Source organism: Sporobolomyces koalae, assembly GCF_050403365.1.
Source record: "Sporobolomyces koalae JCM15063 DNA, S_koalae_JCM15063T_v1_ctg8, whole genome shotgun sequence".
NCBI classification, from domain to species: domain Eukaryota; kingdom Fungi; phylum Basidiomycota; class Microbotryomycetes; order Sporidiobolales; family Sporidiobolaceae; genus Sporobolomyces; species Sporobolomyces koalae.
In genome coordinates this window covers 194,948-211,317 of record NW_027481763.1, presented here as the reverse complement: position 1 = coordinate 211,317, position 16,370 = coordinate 194,948, and the positions used below count along the sequence as shown (strand labels likewise).

Below are 16,370 nucleotides of genomic sequence, written 5' to 3'. Positions count from 1 at the left end.
ATTGGGCAATAAGAAAACCCGTTGCATTTTCGGCCCACATTCGCGCTTGCCTCGGTTTGTTGAAGACGTTACGACAGCACTCTCGGGGGCGTCTTGTACTTGCGAGAAGGGCTAGATTTCAAGGATGCTGCAATGCCGGCGCACGGGCTCCTCGGCGTTTGACTAAGCACCTGATTCCCGGAGAAGGGGAGACTCTTATCCTAATGATACTTTGCATGCTACTGGCGTTTTTCCCGAGCAGCTCGTCGTTGTCCGGCCTTGCTTGTCGGTAGCCTCGAGAGTTGTCGAAAGATCGATGTCTTCGAGCCCCACTTCTAGCCTCTTGCGCCTCATCAGCTCGACTTCGGATGGCACCTGTAATCCTCACTCTCGTTCGACATGGCGAATCGGTGGACAACTTGACCTGTACGTCCTCGCGCCCGCGCTAACTCGACGCGCGATCGCACCAACTCATGACGTTTGCACCTTTCACACGCTGAACAGCATTGTGGGCAGGGCACCGGGATGCGCCTTTGACCAACTACGGATACACGCAAGCACAGCGGCTCGGAGATCACTTCAAGGACGTGCCGATCACGGGTAAGATCTGACCACGCCTTGGGCTCTCACACATCGCGCCACTGCTGACTCGTTTGCACGCGAGCGCACAGCGATCTACGCTTCGGATCTCAAGCGAGCTCAGACGACGGCGAGATGCGTTTGGGAGAAGAATCGATCCGACCCGAAACCTCCATTTACCATCTCGCCGCTCTTGCGCGAACAATTCTTCGGAGAAGCCGAGGGTGAGTGAAGCGAAATCTGTTCCCTCGAGCGAGAATCACGGAACTGATGAGAATTTCGGCTGTATATCTCGTAGGAATGCCGTGGGACGCAGGCAAGTATCACAGCGCGCACTTGCCTTGGGAAGATCATCGCGCGTTCCGGTACGGTAGCCTTCCTCTTTTATTCTCCATCCCATAAAAGGAGGAGAAAGCGATCTCATCTCGATTGTTCCAGTCTCGCACCGAATGCTGAATCGCTCGATGACGTCTCGGCACGGGCCTCCCAAGTCCTGCGCCATTTCATCCTCCCTCACCTGGTCGCGACCGCATCGGTCCCTTCGACTGCGACATTCCCGGAGCAACATCATCTCGTTTTATTTGCCCATGGGATCTGGTTGTCCGAGATGATGTTTGCGATCAAACTCGCCGGAGACCCAAGAGTTCGATTCGTCAAGTCTCAAGGTGGATATCAAAACACGGCGTGGAGTCGAATCGAGATTGAACTCGACGACGACGACAACGAAGGGTTCTCGACTCTGCCGAGAACGAGTCCCGCTTGTGCAGAGGGAGAAGGAGTCGAGAGGGTCGTCAGGACAGACGGGAACCCAGATCCCGACCTCGTCAGTCCTCCAGCTCCTTCAGAAGCGGCTCCATCTCACGAAGACGAGTCGACTCGAGAAGACGACTCGGACTCGTCGAATCGACCGCCCCTCTCGCCTCGATTTGCTTCGCTCTTGCCAACCTTGCCTCCCGTACCTCCTCGAGACCCGGCCTTGCCGCCAGTACCTGATCTCGCTACGATGCCACGAATTCGCCATCGCGTAGTTGCGTTCAATCAGAGCCAACATCTCGTTGGACTCAAACGCACGAAAGGAGGCATCGGCAGTGGAGAATGGGACGACAAACAACGAGGCCTGAAAGAATTCTTTGCGGGTGGCGGAGGAGCAGGAGTCGCCAAATCCTAACGACGGAAAAGGGATTCTAGTGAGAACATGATCAACCTCGGTTCCTATTGCAACAACAGTTTTCACGAAAACAACACAAGAGGCGGACAGCAGACACTATGATAATAAGCTAACAAGAGATATTCAACCATGATATTTTCTCCTTTGATTCACACTATGCTCGTTCCTTCAAACGAAGACTTCTCAATCGATTCAGTCATCCCGGGCGAGTATCGGTACTGTTCTCGTGGATGAACCGTCTCGGGTGCCTCCTGATCGACCTGTCGCAGACTCGCGAAAGGTCGTTCGACCGGTTCGAACCGTTCATGCGTGCGACGATCGAGTTCCATCTCGCGTTCGCGTTCGAAATCGCGTTTCTTGGTTCGTTCGTAATCGGTTCGAGCGGCGGCAAAATGCTGTGACGACTGGACATCTTGTGGGAACGATGGTGAAGTCGGAGAAGGGTCGTACTGGTTGTAGCTAGGGAGGTACACTTCGGTTTCAACCTGGACGCGGATTCCGGACGTTTGGGGTCCAAGAGTCGAAGTCTTGGAGGATGGGTTGAGGCTCGATTTCCGAGATGGCGACGAGAAGAAGAACCCGCGCAGAGTCTTGCGGTGCTTCGTTGCTCCTGAAGAGACAGACAAGGGAAAAAAAACAGAATCAGCCAACGCTTAATGCTCGGCCATCAGAGAAGGATAGCTGACCTGGACCACCTGAATTGGTGAACGTCGCGGACTGACTGCCACGTCGGATGGCTCCGACACTCTCCTTCGAGATGATGCTGCGAGTCGTCGCGTAGATGATGCAGTCGACCGCACCCGAGAGCGTGAACACGAACCCTGCTGCTAGTTGCGCATCCATCCCCCATTTCTTGCCGGCCATGCTCGCAGCGCGGTACGAGGACAAAGGCAAGATCGTAATAATGTAGCCGATCGGGAACAGGAACATGATCTTGGCGACTCCCGAAACGCTCGACATGCCCGCCGGGACCTTGCTCGAAGTGCGACGCGCTTGAAGGATCAAGAACAGCGCGATGACCGAGTACAATACGAGGTCAAGAAAGGCGATCACAAAGACTACACGGCACGAATGGTCAGTCAGGAGCAGTCATCGGCGACCGGGGGATTCAGGTTTCTGCAGAAGGCAACGTACCGAAGAAGTAGTGCAACCACAATCGGGCCGAGCTGTAATGTGACGAGATCCAACACCATGCTCCAGCATCCGCATAAAATGGTTTGCCGCTCTGTTGCAGCCAGCGGGGGCCTATGAGGGCGAGCACCGCGACGACCACCCATTGCAAGACCATGACGCAACTGAGTGCCTTGACCGACGGATGTTTTGAAAAGACGATCACGGAAAAGAGGTTGAGCGTAATGATGAAGGACGAGAAGGCGGATGCTGTGTCGCCGATCTGGATGAGGATGCCTTGGGTCGTACAGAGCGCGGTCGGTCGTGCAGTTGGCGGTAATGCGCCATGTCGATACCACTGCAGGAACACGCACTCGTCAGCTACATTGGGAGGATGACCAAAGACCGACGGGCACCTACGGAGTAATTCAGGAAGAATCCGATCGCTTGCAGGAGGTCTAACGCCGGAGATGAGGAACATTACGTCAATGAAATCCCAGGTCCTCGCACAGTCACGGTCACACTCACCTCCAAGGAGCAAATCAAGGAACAAGAGACCATGGGTTGAAGCGAGGAATCTAAACATAGTCACAATGAGGGTCAGCTTCAGTGAAGAAGGCGGGTCTACGTCCTTGTAGAACTTGCCTGATCGCCTTGCTGCCTATTCTTCGGTCCCGACGTTCCTCTGCAGTCGTATTGCGGTAATGCTTGAACAGGAGGAGCGCGATGAACGACACGAGTGCGAAGATGCACACGAGCGAGATTGTCGCTGCAACCGCCACTGCGAGAACTCCATCGAGATGCGGCTCGAGTGAGATCCACCCTGGTGATAACCGTCGGTCGAGCTCCATCTTCGAAGAACTGGGAGGACAACAGGGCGAGTTGATCCGAATTTGACTATAACACCACTTTTTTCCTTTTCCGCGATCGGACGCTCGTGACGGGACGAGAGCGTGAGTGCACGGCCCGCTCGTTGCGGCGCGACCAGGATCGAAGCGGAGTGTCGAGAAGCAAGCAGTGACAGGAAGCACAAGTTGGTGGGAGGCGCAACCAAAGGCAGCAGCTGTTCTTTCGTAGTGGTGCCCACCGCCGAACGCCGGGAAGGTAAACTTGCCGCATTAGTCCAAGGCCATTTCACCACGGGAGTCTAGGCGCCCTTTGAAAATTGCGGGTCGGTTTTTCGATTAATACGACCGCACGTCACAGGACAGTATTCGTACCAACTTGGGCAGAGGAATTTGATCGAAGTTGGCGGGCGATTATTGCTTCTCAACGAGATGGCTCGATTCGAGTCGACAACGTCCAATTTGTCTTCAACACGTTAAGTGCAGGTTGGTAAACGATCGATGCTGGAATACGTCCCACTTCAGGAAGCTTCTATTCCCAATCACAACAAGCTGAAGCCGCCCTATAGCGCTCTTGCGAATGAGCTTGCCATCCTGGGACTTTTGTTCAATCAAACACGGATCTAGTCCTCCATGCAACGACTTGACCCAACTCGACTCGGATCCCCCTCTCTGCGCAGGCATCGAGCATGTCCTGCCCTCCGAACTCGCGAAATTCTTCCTTCGCAGGCGCTCTCGGGATCTTGAGAACCTCGAGTTGGGCGAGGGTCGAAGAATCGAGTCGAGTGACGAGAACTTGGGCAACGTCGACCAGGTTGTAATCGAGTTCGATCGAGAGGTGTTTGAGCTGAGCGTGCGGGAGCGCATCGAGCACCGTCGCGAGGTTGACGGCGAACGTGCACTCGAGCGAGGACAGGCGCGTGCACAAAGCGAAGGTGTCGATCAGGTCCTGTGACGGACGATGTTGGAGAGACAAGTGTACGAGGTTGGGCGCCACGAGAGGAAAAGCTGAGACGAGGGCAGGGTAGGACGACGACGAGTGACTCGTGATCAGAGTCAGCGACGCCAGCGTCCGCGAGCATTGGTCGAACAAGGTTGGAAGTAGATTCGAGGAGTAGCTGCGATTGAACAGATGCAAGGTGCGCAAGTGGAACGGGAACGAGAGCGAGTTGATCGTTGTCGATTTATCGGGGAACGAGCTCATGAGATAAAGTGTTCGAAGGGCTGTCCATTAATTCGTTAGGCTCACTAGGAATATAGAACTGGTCTCAGGGAAAGTAGCATACTCGATAGATTGTCGAGTGACAAACATTTGAGACTCAGTCGTCCGAAATCCATGATCTTGAGGGTCCGTACGCCGACGACTTTGCTCAGGACTCGTGCTGCCGTCGATCCACTCAACCCGTCACTACCCGAATGCACTCCTTCGAGCGAGAGCTCGCGCGTGCCATAACACTTGAGGCATTTCGAGTTGAGCAACCGTTTCGCCGTTTCGGGACTATGAACCCGCAACACCTTCCACAGACAGGACTGTGCTGGATGTCGAAAATCCCTCGAGACGAGCGCAGTGGATCTCAACCATGCGTAACGCGAGATGATCGATGGTTTCGAGTCGAGGTCGGCTTCACCAGCTGCGGCGTCGAGGATTTGCTCGAGGATTTCAAACGGCAGGTGTCGGATTGTTGTAGGCATTCATTGAAGCTCGTGCCAGTATGCGTCAGTGAGCGCGCCGAGAGCGAGAAAGAAGTTGAGCGAAGTCGATTGCTGGTAATTCGCATACAATCGCATACGTCAAAATCAGCTATGCACAGGTGCGACCTTTATCGCAACTCGCTCTGCAGTGAGATTGCGTCTTGATGCACTACTCTTCATATTACATTTTTTCCAAGCCATCATCTATGTTCACGCGAGTTCTACACCCACCGCTTGCCCCCGTCCTTGACAGGGTTCGTCACCTTGACCTCGACTTGCTCCTTGACCGAAGCCGACACGGAACTTGTGTCCATTCCTTGCTTGACCTGGTCCTTGGCCGGATCGAGCATCGCCTTGATCGCCTTGTCGTCAAGAAGAGCATTCGCAGGGACAGCGAGGGCCGAATGATCAATGTTTTGCGAAGGAGTCGGGGACGAGGGAGCAACCGGAGGAGGAAGCTTCGAGTCCGGGGTCGGAGGCTTTGAAGAAGTTGCGGGAGTCGGGTCGGTGAGGGGGTTCGTCACAAAGGGAGACACGGTCGCTTCTGCCACGGGAGCGGGAACTGCGACTGCAGGTTCACCCGTTGCTGGGTGAGCCGGAGCAGCAGTCGGTTCGGCGGAGGGCTGCGGGGCAGACGAAGCGGGAAGAGTGGCAGCGAGGTCGGCCGGAGGAGCAGTATCAGGCTTCACTCGGGCTTGCTTCTTCGTAGGCTCTGCATCCGCCAATTGCTTGAACAGCGATTCGAGCTCGATTTTGGCATCGTCGAGACCCTTCTTGAAGTCCGACTCGGTGGGCTTGGACGCGACTTGCTTGTCGTCGGGTTTCGTCTGTTTCGCCTCGAGAGGTTTTTGATGCTCCTTTATTTTCTGCGCTGTCTCGGGCTTGACCCGTCCAGTGCCAACGATTTGAGACCAAGTCTTGCCTTCCGCCTTCAACAATTCTGTCAACTCGTCCTTGATCTTGGCGGGCAAGCCAACTCCGTGGTAGACGAATCCAGTGTAGAGCTGCACGAGACTCGCTCCCGCTTTGCCAAACTCGAGCGCGTCGGCACCCGAACTGATACCTCCGCAGCCGATGAGAGGGACCTTGCCGTCCGTTTGCTCGTACAGAGCCGAAAGAGCTTTGAGCGCGAGCGGTTTGACTGGCGGACCAGACAATCCTCCCGTCTCTCGAAGGTTCGGAGACTTGCCGGCAGATGCGGGACGCGAGATGGTCGTGTTCGAGACGATCACTCCGTCGACTCGCGAGGTCTTGACTGCATGCGCGATATCTTCGATTTGATCGTCGGTCAGATCGGGCGCGACCTTGACGAGCACGGGAGGTTTGATGTTCGATCCGAGACCGTTACGCGCGGCAACGACGCCTTCGAGAAGTTCGGAGAGCATGCCTTTGCGCTGCAAGTTGCGCAATCCGGGAGTGTTGGGAGAAGAGACGTTCACGACGAGGACATCGGCATAGGGACCGAGCGTGTGGATGCCCTTGACAAAGTCATCGATCGAGTCCGGGTCGCTGACCTTGTTCTTGCCGAGGTTGATGCCGAGCACTTTGCCTTGTCGCATCGAGCGCGGCAGGCCGAGATCATCGATGGGTTTCGCAGCCTCGCCCTGTTGCGAAGTGAGAAGTGCGGCAACAGGATCGTACTCGCTCGCGACGACAAGCTGGTTCGGTTCAGGCGCCGGGAACAGGTCGGAGGGAAGGACCGAGGCATAGCGAGAGAGGAATCGCTGAACTCGAGTACGAAGGCGAGTGACGGTCGCGTCGTGACCTTCACTGTTGAAGCCGTAACGGTTCACGACAGAGTTGGTCTCCGGTACTCGGAACACGCGAGGTTTGGGGTTTCCAGGCTGAAAACGAGGGAACGTCAGGCCATACTGTCGAGTCCGAGGTGGAACGACATCGCTTACCTGCGGAACAGGAGTGACACTGCCAACTTCGACGTATCCGAAACCGAGGTCGAACAGGCCGTCAATCGCCTGGCCGTGCTTGTCGAATCCAGCTGCCATGCCGACCGGATTTGAAAACTTCTTGCCCCAGAGCTATATGACACGATTGCTGCATCAGCAAAGTTTATCGTTGAGGCTTTTCAAGTAAGCTGGACTCGCCTCGAACGCGAGTCGCTCATCGTCAACTCCGAGATCTTTCGGGGTTAGACCACTTTCGAGGAAGGCGATAGCGAGCTCGTGAGCGCGCTCGGGATCGTCCTTGGTCAATTGCATGAGCACAGGAACCGACAGCCATCTGAGGAAGCAGGCGAGAGCGTGAGCAAGGTCCGGATAGAGCCAAATGAATAGGAACTATGGCCCTGACCTGTGCACGCCAGCTCGCGAGTCGTACGCGTAGAGGAAAAGGGCAGCTGTGCCGAGGAAGAGCGCGCTCGACAAAAGGAACGAGCGGAAGCGCCCCTTGGGTGGAGGAGGAGGAGGCGGAGCACCGAATGACGGCAGTTTGGCAGCGACATCTGCTTTCGAAGGGAGTTCAGGTTTGGGGATCTCGGGAAGCTTCGAGGTCGGAACGGGCGAAGCGCCTCCAGGTGCGGTTGTTTCTGGGCGGTGCGCGGCTTGGTCGAGTTTCTGCTTGAGCGCGTCGGAGAGCGGCGCGACTGGAGCTGGAGGTGAGACCGGCTGCGGCTCGATTGCAGGGACCGTCAGATCAGGAACGACGGGCGGGACTGCACGATCTGCGACCACCGGCTCGGGGTCTGCCAGGCCTCGGGTGGTGACGGGCGTCAGAGGCGTGGTTGGCGCGGCCGGAGGCGGAGCAAACGGCGGCGTCGCGAGTCGTCGCACGAGAGGCAGCGGCCGTGCCTGCAGGCTTCGCCGAACAAGGGGAGCAGTTCGAAGCATGGTCGAATAGCGATAAGATGACACCAAGCCGAAAGTCGCGACTTGCGCGAGTTGAACTATTTCCACATCCTCCCGACTGTCGCCCCAGCAAGCAGTACAAAGTCACAAAGACGGCCAGTGAAGCAAATTGGCCTCAGTGTCGTCAGTGACCTCCTGTCGCGGTCCGGTTCGCCCTCGAGCGTTGTGTCAAGTTTCATCAATTCTATAGCCGGCGCCACCTTCTCGGGCAAGTCAGGCGGTACCGCCTCTGTAATTCCATGGCGCTGATCTGCGTGCTCTGAAACAGCTCCTCGCGATCCGAATCCAGCCCGACTCGCATATCGCTCTCAGTAGCAACCTCCACTTGAACTTTTTCGCTCTCAAAATCTACTCAAGATGGGCAAAGCTGGTCAAGCCAGGAAGCGCAGACGTGCCGAGATTGCACGAGTCGACCCTACCGTCTCTGCCGACCTCGACAACAGCGATTCGACCGAACCCTCGTCTTCGCCTGCCTTCATGAAAGGCCTCATCTCGCCTGCCGAGCTCGCAACTGCGACCCGGGTACTCGCCACACTTAACCAACATCCTCAGGAACTCATCAAAGACCAGAGGCAGCACCTGAAGCAGCTCAAGACGGCCGTATGGGACTTTCAGCGCGTAGCTGCAACCGTTTCCGGCACAGGTCAGCCCGCTCGCTCACTTGCGATGCATGATGTGCTGACAAGTCGTCTCTTTGATAGGATCGTCCTTGACTTCGCGCATTTCGGAAGCCCTCTCCTCGGGCCGCCACACCGACGCTCTCGTCCTCTTGTCCGAACTCCGATTGCGAAAACTTCCGCTCCCACTCGGAAGTCTCAACCGGTGGGTGCGCGAGTGTGATGCCGCGTCCCGTTCCGACGGCAGCTTTGGAGACGCGCAAGTCTTGAGGGTCCTCGACTCGATCCTCCGATGCACCTACGACGTCGACGAGCTGCTCCAACCTCCCGTCACCAAGCAAGCTGAATGGGTCTTCCGCGAATTGAGCGGACTCGATGTCTGGAAGGAGATTCAAGACGGAACTTTACCCGAGCCTAAAGAGAAGGACTCGCTCGCGAAAAGGTTCAGACTATGTATGCTTCCGATTTACTGTTTGGCCTACTCCTTGTCGTCTCATAGATCCTTGCATTCACAGTACATACTACTCCCGGCCCGGAACGACTTCCTCCAAACGAATACCCTGCTTTGCTCTTTCATTCGCATCCCGGAGCGGTGCCTCTCAGCTCAGAGCCCGCCACGGCGTCGACTGCGGTTCCCGTTCCCGGCGTGGACGGAGCAATGATGCTCACCGACGTGCTGTCTCAAACCGAGTGTCGCGAGATCCTCGGCTCGGCAGAATCCGTCGGGTTCCACCCGGATCAACCCCTCGCCGATCGTTCCGTCTCGGTTCTCGCACATAACTTGTACTGGCTCGCGGACGAAGTGTTCCTCGAAAGGTTCGTCAAGAGGTTCTTGCACCTCGTACCGCAAGAGATTCACGGCGGCAAGGTGAAAGGCATCAACCCTCGGTTCCGAGGTGAGCTTTTTTCCAACCTGTACCTCCTCTTCGCGAGTTGCTCATCGAACCTGAATCGTCTATCTTTGACCTCGTCAGTCTATCGCTATGTCAACGGTGCTATTTACCGACCACACATCGGTGCGTAATTCTCCCTAATGCAAGCCCGCGTTTCGACAAAACCTACTGACCACACGATCTCTCCGTATATCGCAGATGGAGCCTGGCCTCGAAGTGGAATTGATCCCAAGACTGTAAGCTGCGCGCTGTCTTTTCCTTCCAGCGGCAAGAGGTACTGACGATTTATTTGATTTTGATTTGGATTCAGGGCGAATATCTGTACGACTCGTCTCCGCCAGAAGCACCCGAATGGTCTCGCTTGACCCTACTCGTACGTCTCGAAACCGTGTCACCTATATTTCGCAGCTCGTTCTCTTGAGCATGTGCTGATCTCTTTCTCCTCCTGCAGATCTACCTGAACGATGGATTCGAAGGAGGATGCACTACCTTCTTTGTCCCTTCCGGTACAGTCGGAACCATGGATGCGTTCCCAGTCAAGCCAATCGCCGGATGTGCACTCGCATTCCCTCATGGTTCTTCGATCGGTTCTCTCCTGCACGAAGGTTCGCCGGTGGGCAAAGGAGGAGCCAAGTATGTGATCAGGACTGAAATCTTGTACGAATCGAAGGATGGGTTCAAGGCAGAAGGGTTCGAGACGTCTACTTTGTGAAAAGATTCCTGGGTTTGCGGCATGCTTGTATCGACTAGTTTTTTCTTCTTCTTGTATCTGGATTACAAAGGGGTTAAATCTCGGCAGGCGATGCCATGCCCGACTCTTTGACGTTCATGCTTACGTGATTTCTCGACCTGGCGCCAGGTATTCGATTTAATTTTGATTTTTCCGAACTCGATGAGAAGGAAACAGAACGAGATACAAAGCTATAGCCAAATGTTACCTGTTTCTTTGCTACTGAACGAGCGCGTAAGAAAGAAGGAATAGTATCCGAGCTCAACGGGGGCGCATAAAACCCGGACGACCCCGCGAACTCTTCTTTTCTTCTTCTTTTTTCAACTGAATCGTGCTATCTGCTCTACCCGCCGATGTGAAAGATCTTTCCGGGTCTGTTCACATCCATCGTGACGGTGAAAGATTCCTGAACGTACGTAGACCAAACCCTTCGATCCTTCTTTAGTAGAATTATCACTCTCGCACCTTCGAGTGATGATGGTATCTGGCATCGAACACTTTCTACCCATTCTCTAGGCTGGTGAGTGTGATTGTCGATACGAGAGATGCCTACGTCAGACAAGAGCGCGGTCGACCCATCTGGAGCGAGTTGACGCGTGATCAAATCACCGACGTGAACCGCAAGTCGTTGTCACTTGTCGACCAGCATCGCTCCGGCCACACCTGGAGAGTGCACGGCAAGTTTGCAAACGCCTCTGTCCACCTGTCGCTTCGCTCTACAGCTCCGCCGGACCCGAACGCGCGTAGAATCGATCTCCGATCTTCATCATTATCCTCGAATTGCAGCCTACATGCCGCTCCAACAGCCATCAACTTTGCGACCATATGGTGGACAACCTTTGATAGCCGACGCTGATGCAAAGTCCGCGTTCGATGGTTGCAGCTGCAGTCTGCTTGAGGCAATATTGACAACTCTTCTCGCAAGTTCCGGAGAATGGCTGCCATACTGGAGACACGGAGTAGAGGAAGACAGATTCAAAACGATTTCAGATGCGTACGGTGCGTGAACGAGAGACGAGAGGTCGCCTTCGCTGCGTCGCCCTCCTTGGCGAGTACACTCGAAGCGCGATCGGCGAAACGACGGGAACGACCTCTCATCTTGATCATCCTATCGAATCAGTCAACGCCCACGCCGATTGCACCATCCGTCGATACTCTTCCTGCCCCCGTGCAATGCGGGTCTTCACCCACCGTTACTCCTCTCCCGAGCATGGATGCAACGGTCTGTTTGGCCAGCTGCCTACAACTGATGACGGACGTTGCCGTAAGTGGACCTGCTCCAGAATCGCAGCTACATACCGCCTGGAGGAAGCGAGCGATGATCAAGTTTCCAGCGATGCGACCTGCGGGTTGTCATGTCTCTCGTTACATCGATTCAAGCGGTAGGACATGGAGTACCTACGAAACCCAAACTCGCAAATCAGCAGTGGCAATGATAACAAAGACACCTTGTCCCTGCCCGAGTCTGGTCGAGCTCTGCTGAGTCCCACAGGCCCTCGACTTTCACAATCCGTACAAGACGAAGGGCTCCTGTTTGGAACAGTATCCACGAGTTGCAGGGCACAAATATAGGGTAACAAAGGCACGGACTACGGCGCAAGCTTGGCGTAAAGAGGGGTATCTATAGGCTTCTTTTCCGTTCAAGCCGAGGCAGGCACTCTGTATCCGGTGCGCTTCAAAAACGATTCAAGCGTCGAAGCCTTGACACCGAGGTCCTCGTACGACGTGTCGTGCTCGATGTAACCCGGTCCGTAGTTGTACGGCGAGGGTTCGACCGAGTCTACAAACTTGAGCAGGCCGACGAGAGCGGTCGCCAAGGTTTGACCGGCGACAGAGGTGAGGACTTGCGAGACCGTTTCGAGGGTCAGCGGATCTACTTCGGCCCGCTCACCTGTCACCTGAGCGTAAGTCTCTGCAAGTTCGGCGCAAGTGATCGGAGTCGAGTTGATCGGGTACGTCTTGCCGGCGGTTGCTTGAGGACCCTTTTTAAGAATCGCTGTAGGTAAATGGAGCAAAAATCAGCATCGCAATCAACGGACGTCGGCAGGAAAGGTCGGAAGGGTTCTTACCTGCGACAAAGGTGCCCATATCGAACGCCTCGTCAACCCAGCCAAGCGTGGTGCTCGAACTCAGCGGAGTCGTAATCGCAACCACACCGTCATCTAAAATGTGAGCGAGACTAGGTCAGATAAGGGACAAAGCGGACACTTCGCATAATGATGCTCACCTCGGCGCTTGGCCCAGAGAGGCATGTTGAGGTTCGAGTAGAAGCTGCCTGTGAAGAGCAAAGACGCTCGTTAGACATGCATGTCGGGGTGGATGAGCGAGCGCGACTTGCCTGGAATGACGATCGTGGTGTTGGGCAAGTGCGCACGAGCGTACTGCTCGACGGCAGCTTTCGTTTCAAAGGGGAAAACCTCGGTCACCTTTCCGTTGGTCAAGCTCTTGAGACTTGGGAGACTGCTGTAGACAAAGTGTTGAATGTCGCTAGCCTATTCCGAGCGGAAAGTAGTCAGTCTCTCGGCGCAGTGCAAAAGTAAGGTCGGCGGAACTTACTTTGGCAGCGTCGACTAGGTTCTTGCCTTGCAAGTATTCAGGGTTCTCCTCGGTCGGACCCTCGCTGGGTGTAGGAGAGAACGCGGCGTAGAGTCCGTAAGATCCCTGGATTGCCTTCTCGAGCGATGCTTGGTCGTTCAGGTTGCCTTCGACGAGCTCGAAGCGCCCTTCATCGACGAATTTCGAGTATTTCTGGAGGAGAGCTTTCGCCTTGTTGGAGGAAGGGTTAGAAGTAAGGGCGCGAACGCGGTAGTCGGTCGAATCGAGGAGGACGTTGACGACGCCTCCACCCTGGTGACCGGTTGCGCCAACAACGGAGATGATGGAAGACATTGTTTCGTGGGAGGGCGGGATCGAGCTGGAAAAGTTTGTGAGAGGTGCGAGTGCTCTGGAGTGAAGTAAAAGAAAGGAAAGGAAGGGCGAGAGTTGCAGAGCTTCTTGTAGTCCGGCCTCATGTGTGGAGGTTACGCGATCAGTAAGCCCGGAAGGCGCGTGCACGAAGGTTTCGGCGATACGGCGGAACTCGGCGGAGCGGGCTCGGGGGGTTCGGCGGGATCCCGGACGTTCCGATTGATTGCCGGATTGATCAAGGGGTACATTCTGTGCTCGTGAGTGTGAGTGTCGATACGAGAGATGCCTACGTCAGACAAGAGCGCGGTTGACCCATCTGGAGCGAGTCGACGCGTGATCAAATCACCGACGTGATTTGCAAGTCGATCGTTGTCTCTTGTCGACCAGCATCGCTCCGGCCTCATCTAGAGAGTACACGGCAAGTTTGCAAACGCCTCCGTCCAACTGTCGCTCCGCTCTACAGCTCCGCCGGACCCGAACGCGCGTAGAATCGATCTCCGATCTTCATCATTATTTCTCGAAGTGCAACCTACATGCCGCTCCAACAGCCATCAATCTTGCGACAATATGGTGGACAAACTTTGGTAGCCGACGCTGGTCCAACCCCGCGTTCGGTGCTTGCAACTGCAGTCTGCTTGGGGCAGTATTGTCAACTCTTCTCGCAAGTTCCGGAGAATGGCAGCCATACTGGAGACACGGAGCAGATGAAGACAGACTCGAAACGATTGCAAATGCGTACAGTGCATGACCAAGGTCAATCCGAGAGACGAGAGGCCGCCTCAGCTGCGTCGCGCGCCTTCCCGAGTACACTCGAAGCGCGATCGGCGAAACGACGGGAACGACCACTCATCAATACATAGCATCCTGCGAAGTGATCGACAAGTTTACCTTGGGTCCCCTTGCACTGCGGGTTTTCAATCACCCTTACTACTCTCCTTAGCCTAGATGCAACAGCCTGTTTGGCCATCAGCCTACAACTGAAGACGAACGTTGCCAAAAGTGGACCTTCCCCAGAATCGCGGATACATACCGCCTGGCGAAAGCGAGCAATGATCGGAGTTTCCAGCGATGCGACCTGCGGGTTGTCATGTCTCTCGTTACATGGATCCAAGCGGTAGGACATGGTGTACCTACGAAATCCAAACTCACAAATCAGCACTGGCAATGATAACAAAGACACCTTGTCCCTGTTCGAGTCTGGTCGAGCTCTGCTGGGTTCCACAGGCCCTCGACTTTCACAATCCGTACAAGACGAAGCGCTTCTGTTTGGAACAGTATCCACGAGTTGCAGGGCACAAATATAGGGTAACAAAAGCATGGACTACGGCGCAAGCTTGGCGTAAAGAGGGGTATCTACAGGCGTCTTCTACATTCAAGCCGATGCAGGCAATCTGTATCCGGTGCGCTTCAAGAACGATTCAAGCGTTGAAGCCTTGACACCGAGGTCCTCGTACGACGTGTCGTGCTCAATGTAACCCGGTCCATAGGTGTACGGCGAGGGGTCGACCGAATCCAGAAACTTGAGCATGTCGACGAGAGCGGTCGCAAAGGTTTGACCAGCGACAGAGGTGAGGATTTGCGAGACCGTGTCGAGAGTCAGAGGGTCTACTTCGGCACGCTCACCCGTGACCTGAGCGTAAGTCTCTGCAAGTTCGGCGCAAGTGATCGGAGTCGAGTTGATCGGATACGTCTTGCCGGCCGTTGCTTGAGGACCCTTTTTAAGAATCGCTGTAGGTAAATGGAGCAAGAATCAGTATCGCAATGAACGGACGCCGACAGGAAGATGGAAAGGTTGCTTACCTGCGACGAAGGTGCCCATGTCGAATGCCTCGTCAACCCAGCCGACCTTGGTGCTCGAGCTCAGCGGCGTCGTAATTACGACCACCCCGTCATCTAGGATGTGTGCGAGACTGGATCAGAAAAGGGGCATATTAGACAGTCTGCATGATGACGCTTACCTCGACGCTTGGCCCAGAGAGGCAGGTTGAGGTTCGAGTAGAAGCTGCCTGTGGAATTCGAAGACAGTCATTAGACATGCATGTCGGGGTGGATGAGCGAGCGCGACTTGCCTGGAATGACGATCGTGGTGTTGGGCAAGTGCGCACGAGCGTACTGCTCGACGGCAGCTTTCGTTTCAAAGGGGAAAACCTCGGTCACCTTTCCGTTGGTCAAGCTCTTGAGACTTGGGAGACTGCTGTAGACAAAGTGTTGAATGTCGCTAGCCTATTCCGAGCGGAAAGTAGTCAGTCTCTCGGCGCAGTGCAAAAGTAAGGTCGGCGGAACTTACTTTGGCAGCGTCGACTAGGTTCTTGCCTTGCAAGTATTCAGGGTTCTCCTCGGTCGGACCCTCGCTGGGAGTCGGAGAGAACGAGGCGTAGAGGCCGTAGGAACCCTTGATCGCCTTCTCGAGCGACGCTTGGTCGTTCAGGTTGCCTTCGACGAGCTCGAAGCGCCCTTCATCGACGAATTTCGAGTATTTCTGGAGGAGAGCTTTCGCCTTGTTGGAGGAAGGGTTAGAAGTAAGGGCGCGAACGCGGTAGTCGGTCGAATCGAGGAGGACGTTGACGACGCCTCCACCCTGGTGACCGGTTGCGCCAACAACGGAGATGATGGAAGACATTGTTTTGTAGGAGGGCAGGAGTGTGATCGAGCTGGAGTAGTTTGCGAGAGGTGCGAGTGCTCTGGAGTGAAGTGAAAGAAAGGAGAAGAAGAGCGAGAGATGCAGAGCTTCTTGTAGTCCATGTGTGGAGGTTCAGGCTGGAGGCAGCTCTGTCAGCGTGACGCGCTCAGTAAGCCCTGCCGGCAGGGCGCGTGCGCGAAGGTTACGGGGACACGGCGGAACTCGGCGGAGCGGGCTCGGGGGTTCGGCGGGTTTCCGGACGTTCCGATTTATTGCCGGGCCTTGATTATCTGATCCCCGATCTCAGGAGCGTCAAACTCTACCTCCGCCTTTGACCCACTGTGATCTCTGAAGGCGTGCCATGATCAC

The 16,370-nt window shown here is 55.4% G+C and overlaps 7 protein-coding genes across 7 annotated transcripts; 2 read left to right on the top strand and 5 right to left on the bottom strand.

Annotated features, from left to right (window-relative positions):
• Positions 1–347: 347 nt before the first annotated feature.
• On the top strand, positions 348–1,726 carry JCM15063_004708 (histidine phosphatase family protein; the record flags this gene model as incomplete). The annotated part of the gene is made up of 5 exons (XM_076677368.1): positions 348–405; positions 484–579; positions 651–782; positions 857–923; positions 997–1,726. 5 exons carry the CDS (start codon positions 348–350, stop codon positions 1,724–1,726), a joined length of 1,083 nt encoding a protein of 360 aa, XP_076535454.1.
• A 149-nt stretch (positions 1,727–1,875) lies between these two features.
• Positions 1,876–3,687, bottom strand: JCM15063_004707 (uncharacterized protein; the record flags this gene model as incomplete). The annotated part of the gene is made up of 6 exons (XM_076677367.1): positions 1,876–2,336; positions 2,413–2,784; positions 2,861–3,194; positions 3,257–3,294; positions 3,365–3,414; positions 3,482–3,687. The coding sequence occupies 6 exons, from the start codon at positions 3,685–3,687 to the stop codon at positions 1,876–1,878; spliced, it is 1,461 nt and encodes a 486-aa protein (XP_076535453.1).
• Positions 3,688–4,288: 601 nt separating this feature from the next.
• JCM15063_004706 (uncharacterized protein) lies at positions 4,289–5,373 on the bottom strand (the record flags this gene model as incomplete). The annotated part of the gene is made up of 2 exons (XM_076677366.1): positions 4,289–4,905; positions 4,968–5,373. The coding sequence occupies 2 exons, from the start codon at positions 5,371–5,373 to the stop codon at positions 4,289–4,291; spliced, it is 1,023 nt and encodes a 340-aa protein (XP_076535452.1).
• A 221-nt stretch (positions 5,374–5,594) lies between these two features.
• Positions 5,595–8,216, bottom strand: JCM15063_004705 (uncharacterized protein; the record flags this gene model as incomplete). The annotated part of the gene is made up of 4 exons (XM_076677365.1): positions 5,595–7,217; positions 7,278–7,409; positions 7,476–7,611; positions 7,681–8,216. 4 exons carry the CDS (start codon positions 8,214–8,216, stop codon positions 5,595–5,597), a joined length of 2,427 nt encoding a protein of 808 aa, XP_076535451.1.
• A 375-nt stretch (positions 8,217–8,591) lies between these two features.
• JCM15063_004704 (uncharacterized protein) lies at positions 8,592–10,456 on the top strand (the record flags this gene model as incomplete). The annotated part of the gene is made up of 7 exons (XM_076677364.1): positions 8,592–8,877; positions 8,936–9,304; positions 9,367–9,747; positions 9,826–9,867; positions 9,943–9,980; positions 10,055–10,117; positions 10,196–10,456. 7 exons carry the CDS (start codon positions 8,592–8,594, stop codon positions 10,454–10,456), a joined length of 1,440 nt encoding a protein of 479 aa, XP_076535450.1.
• A 1,658-nt stretch (positions 10,457–12,114) lies between these two features.
• JCM15063_004703 (NmrA/HSCARG family protein) lies at positions 12,115–13,629 on the bottom strand (the record flags this gene model as incomplete). The annotated part of the gene is made up of 6 exons (XM_076677363.1): positions 12,115–12,470; positions 12,544–12,636; positions 12,702–12,749; positions 12,813–12,966; positions 13,031–13,418; positions 13,499–13,629. 6 exons carry the CDS (start codon positions 13,627–13,629, stop codon positions 12,115–12,117), a joined length of 1,170 nt encoding a protein of 389 aa, XP_076535449.1.
• A 1,124-nt stretch (positions 13,630–14,753) lies between these two features.
• Positions 14,754–16,001, bottom strand: JCM15063_004702 (NmrA/HSCARG family protein; the record flags this gene model as incomplete). Its single annotated transcript, XM_076677362.1, has 5 exons — positions 14,754–15,109; positions 15,182–15,274; positions 15,340–15,387; positions 15,451–15,604; positions 15,669–16,001. 5 exons carry the CDS (start codon positions 15,999–16,001, stop codon positions 14,754–14,756), a joined length of 984 nt encoding a protein of 327 aa, XP_076535448.1.
• Between the last annotated feature and the right edge of the window lie 369 nt (positions 16,002–16,370).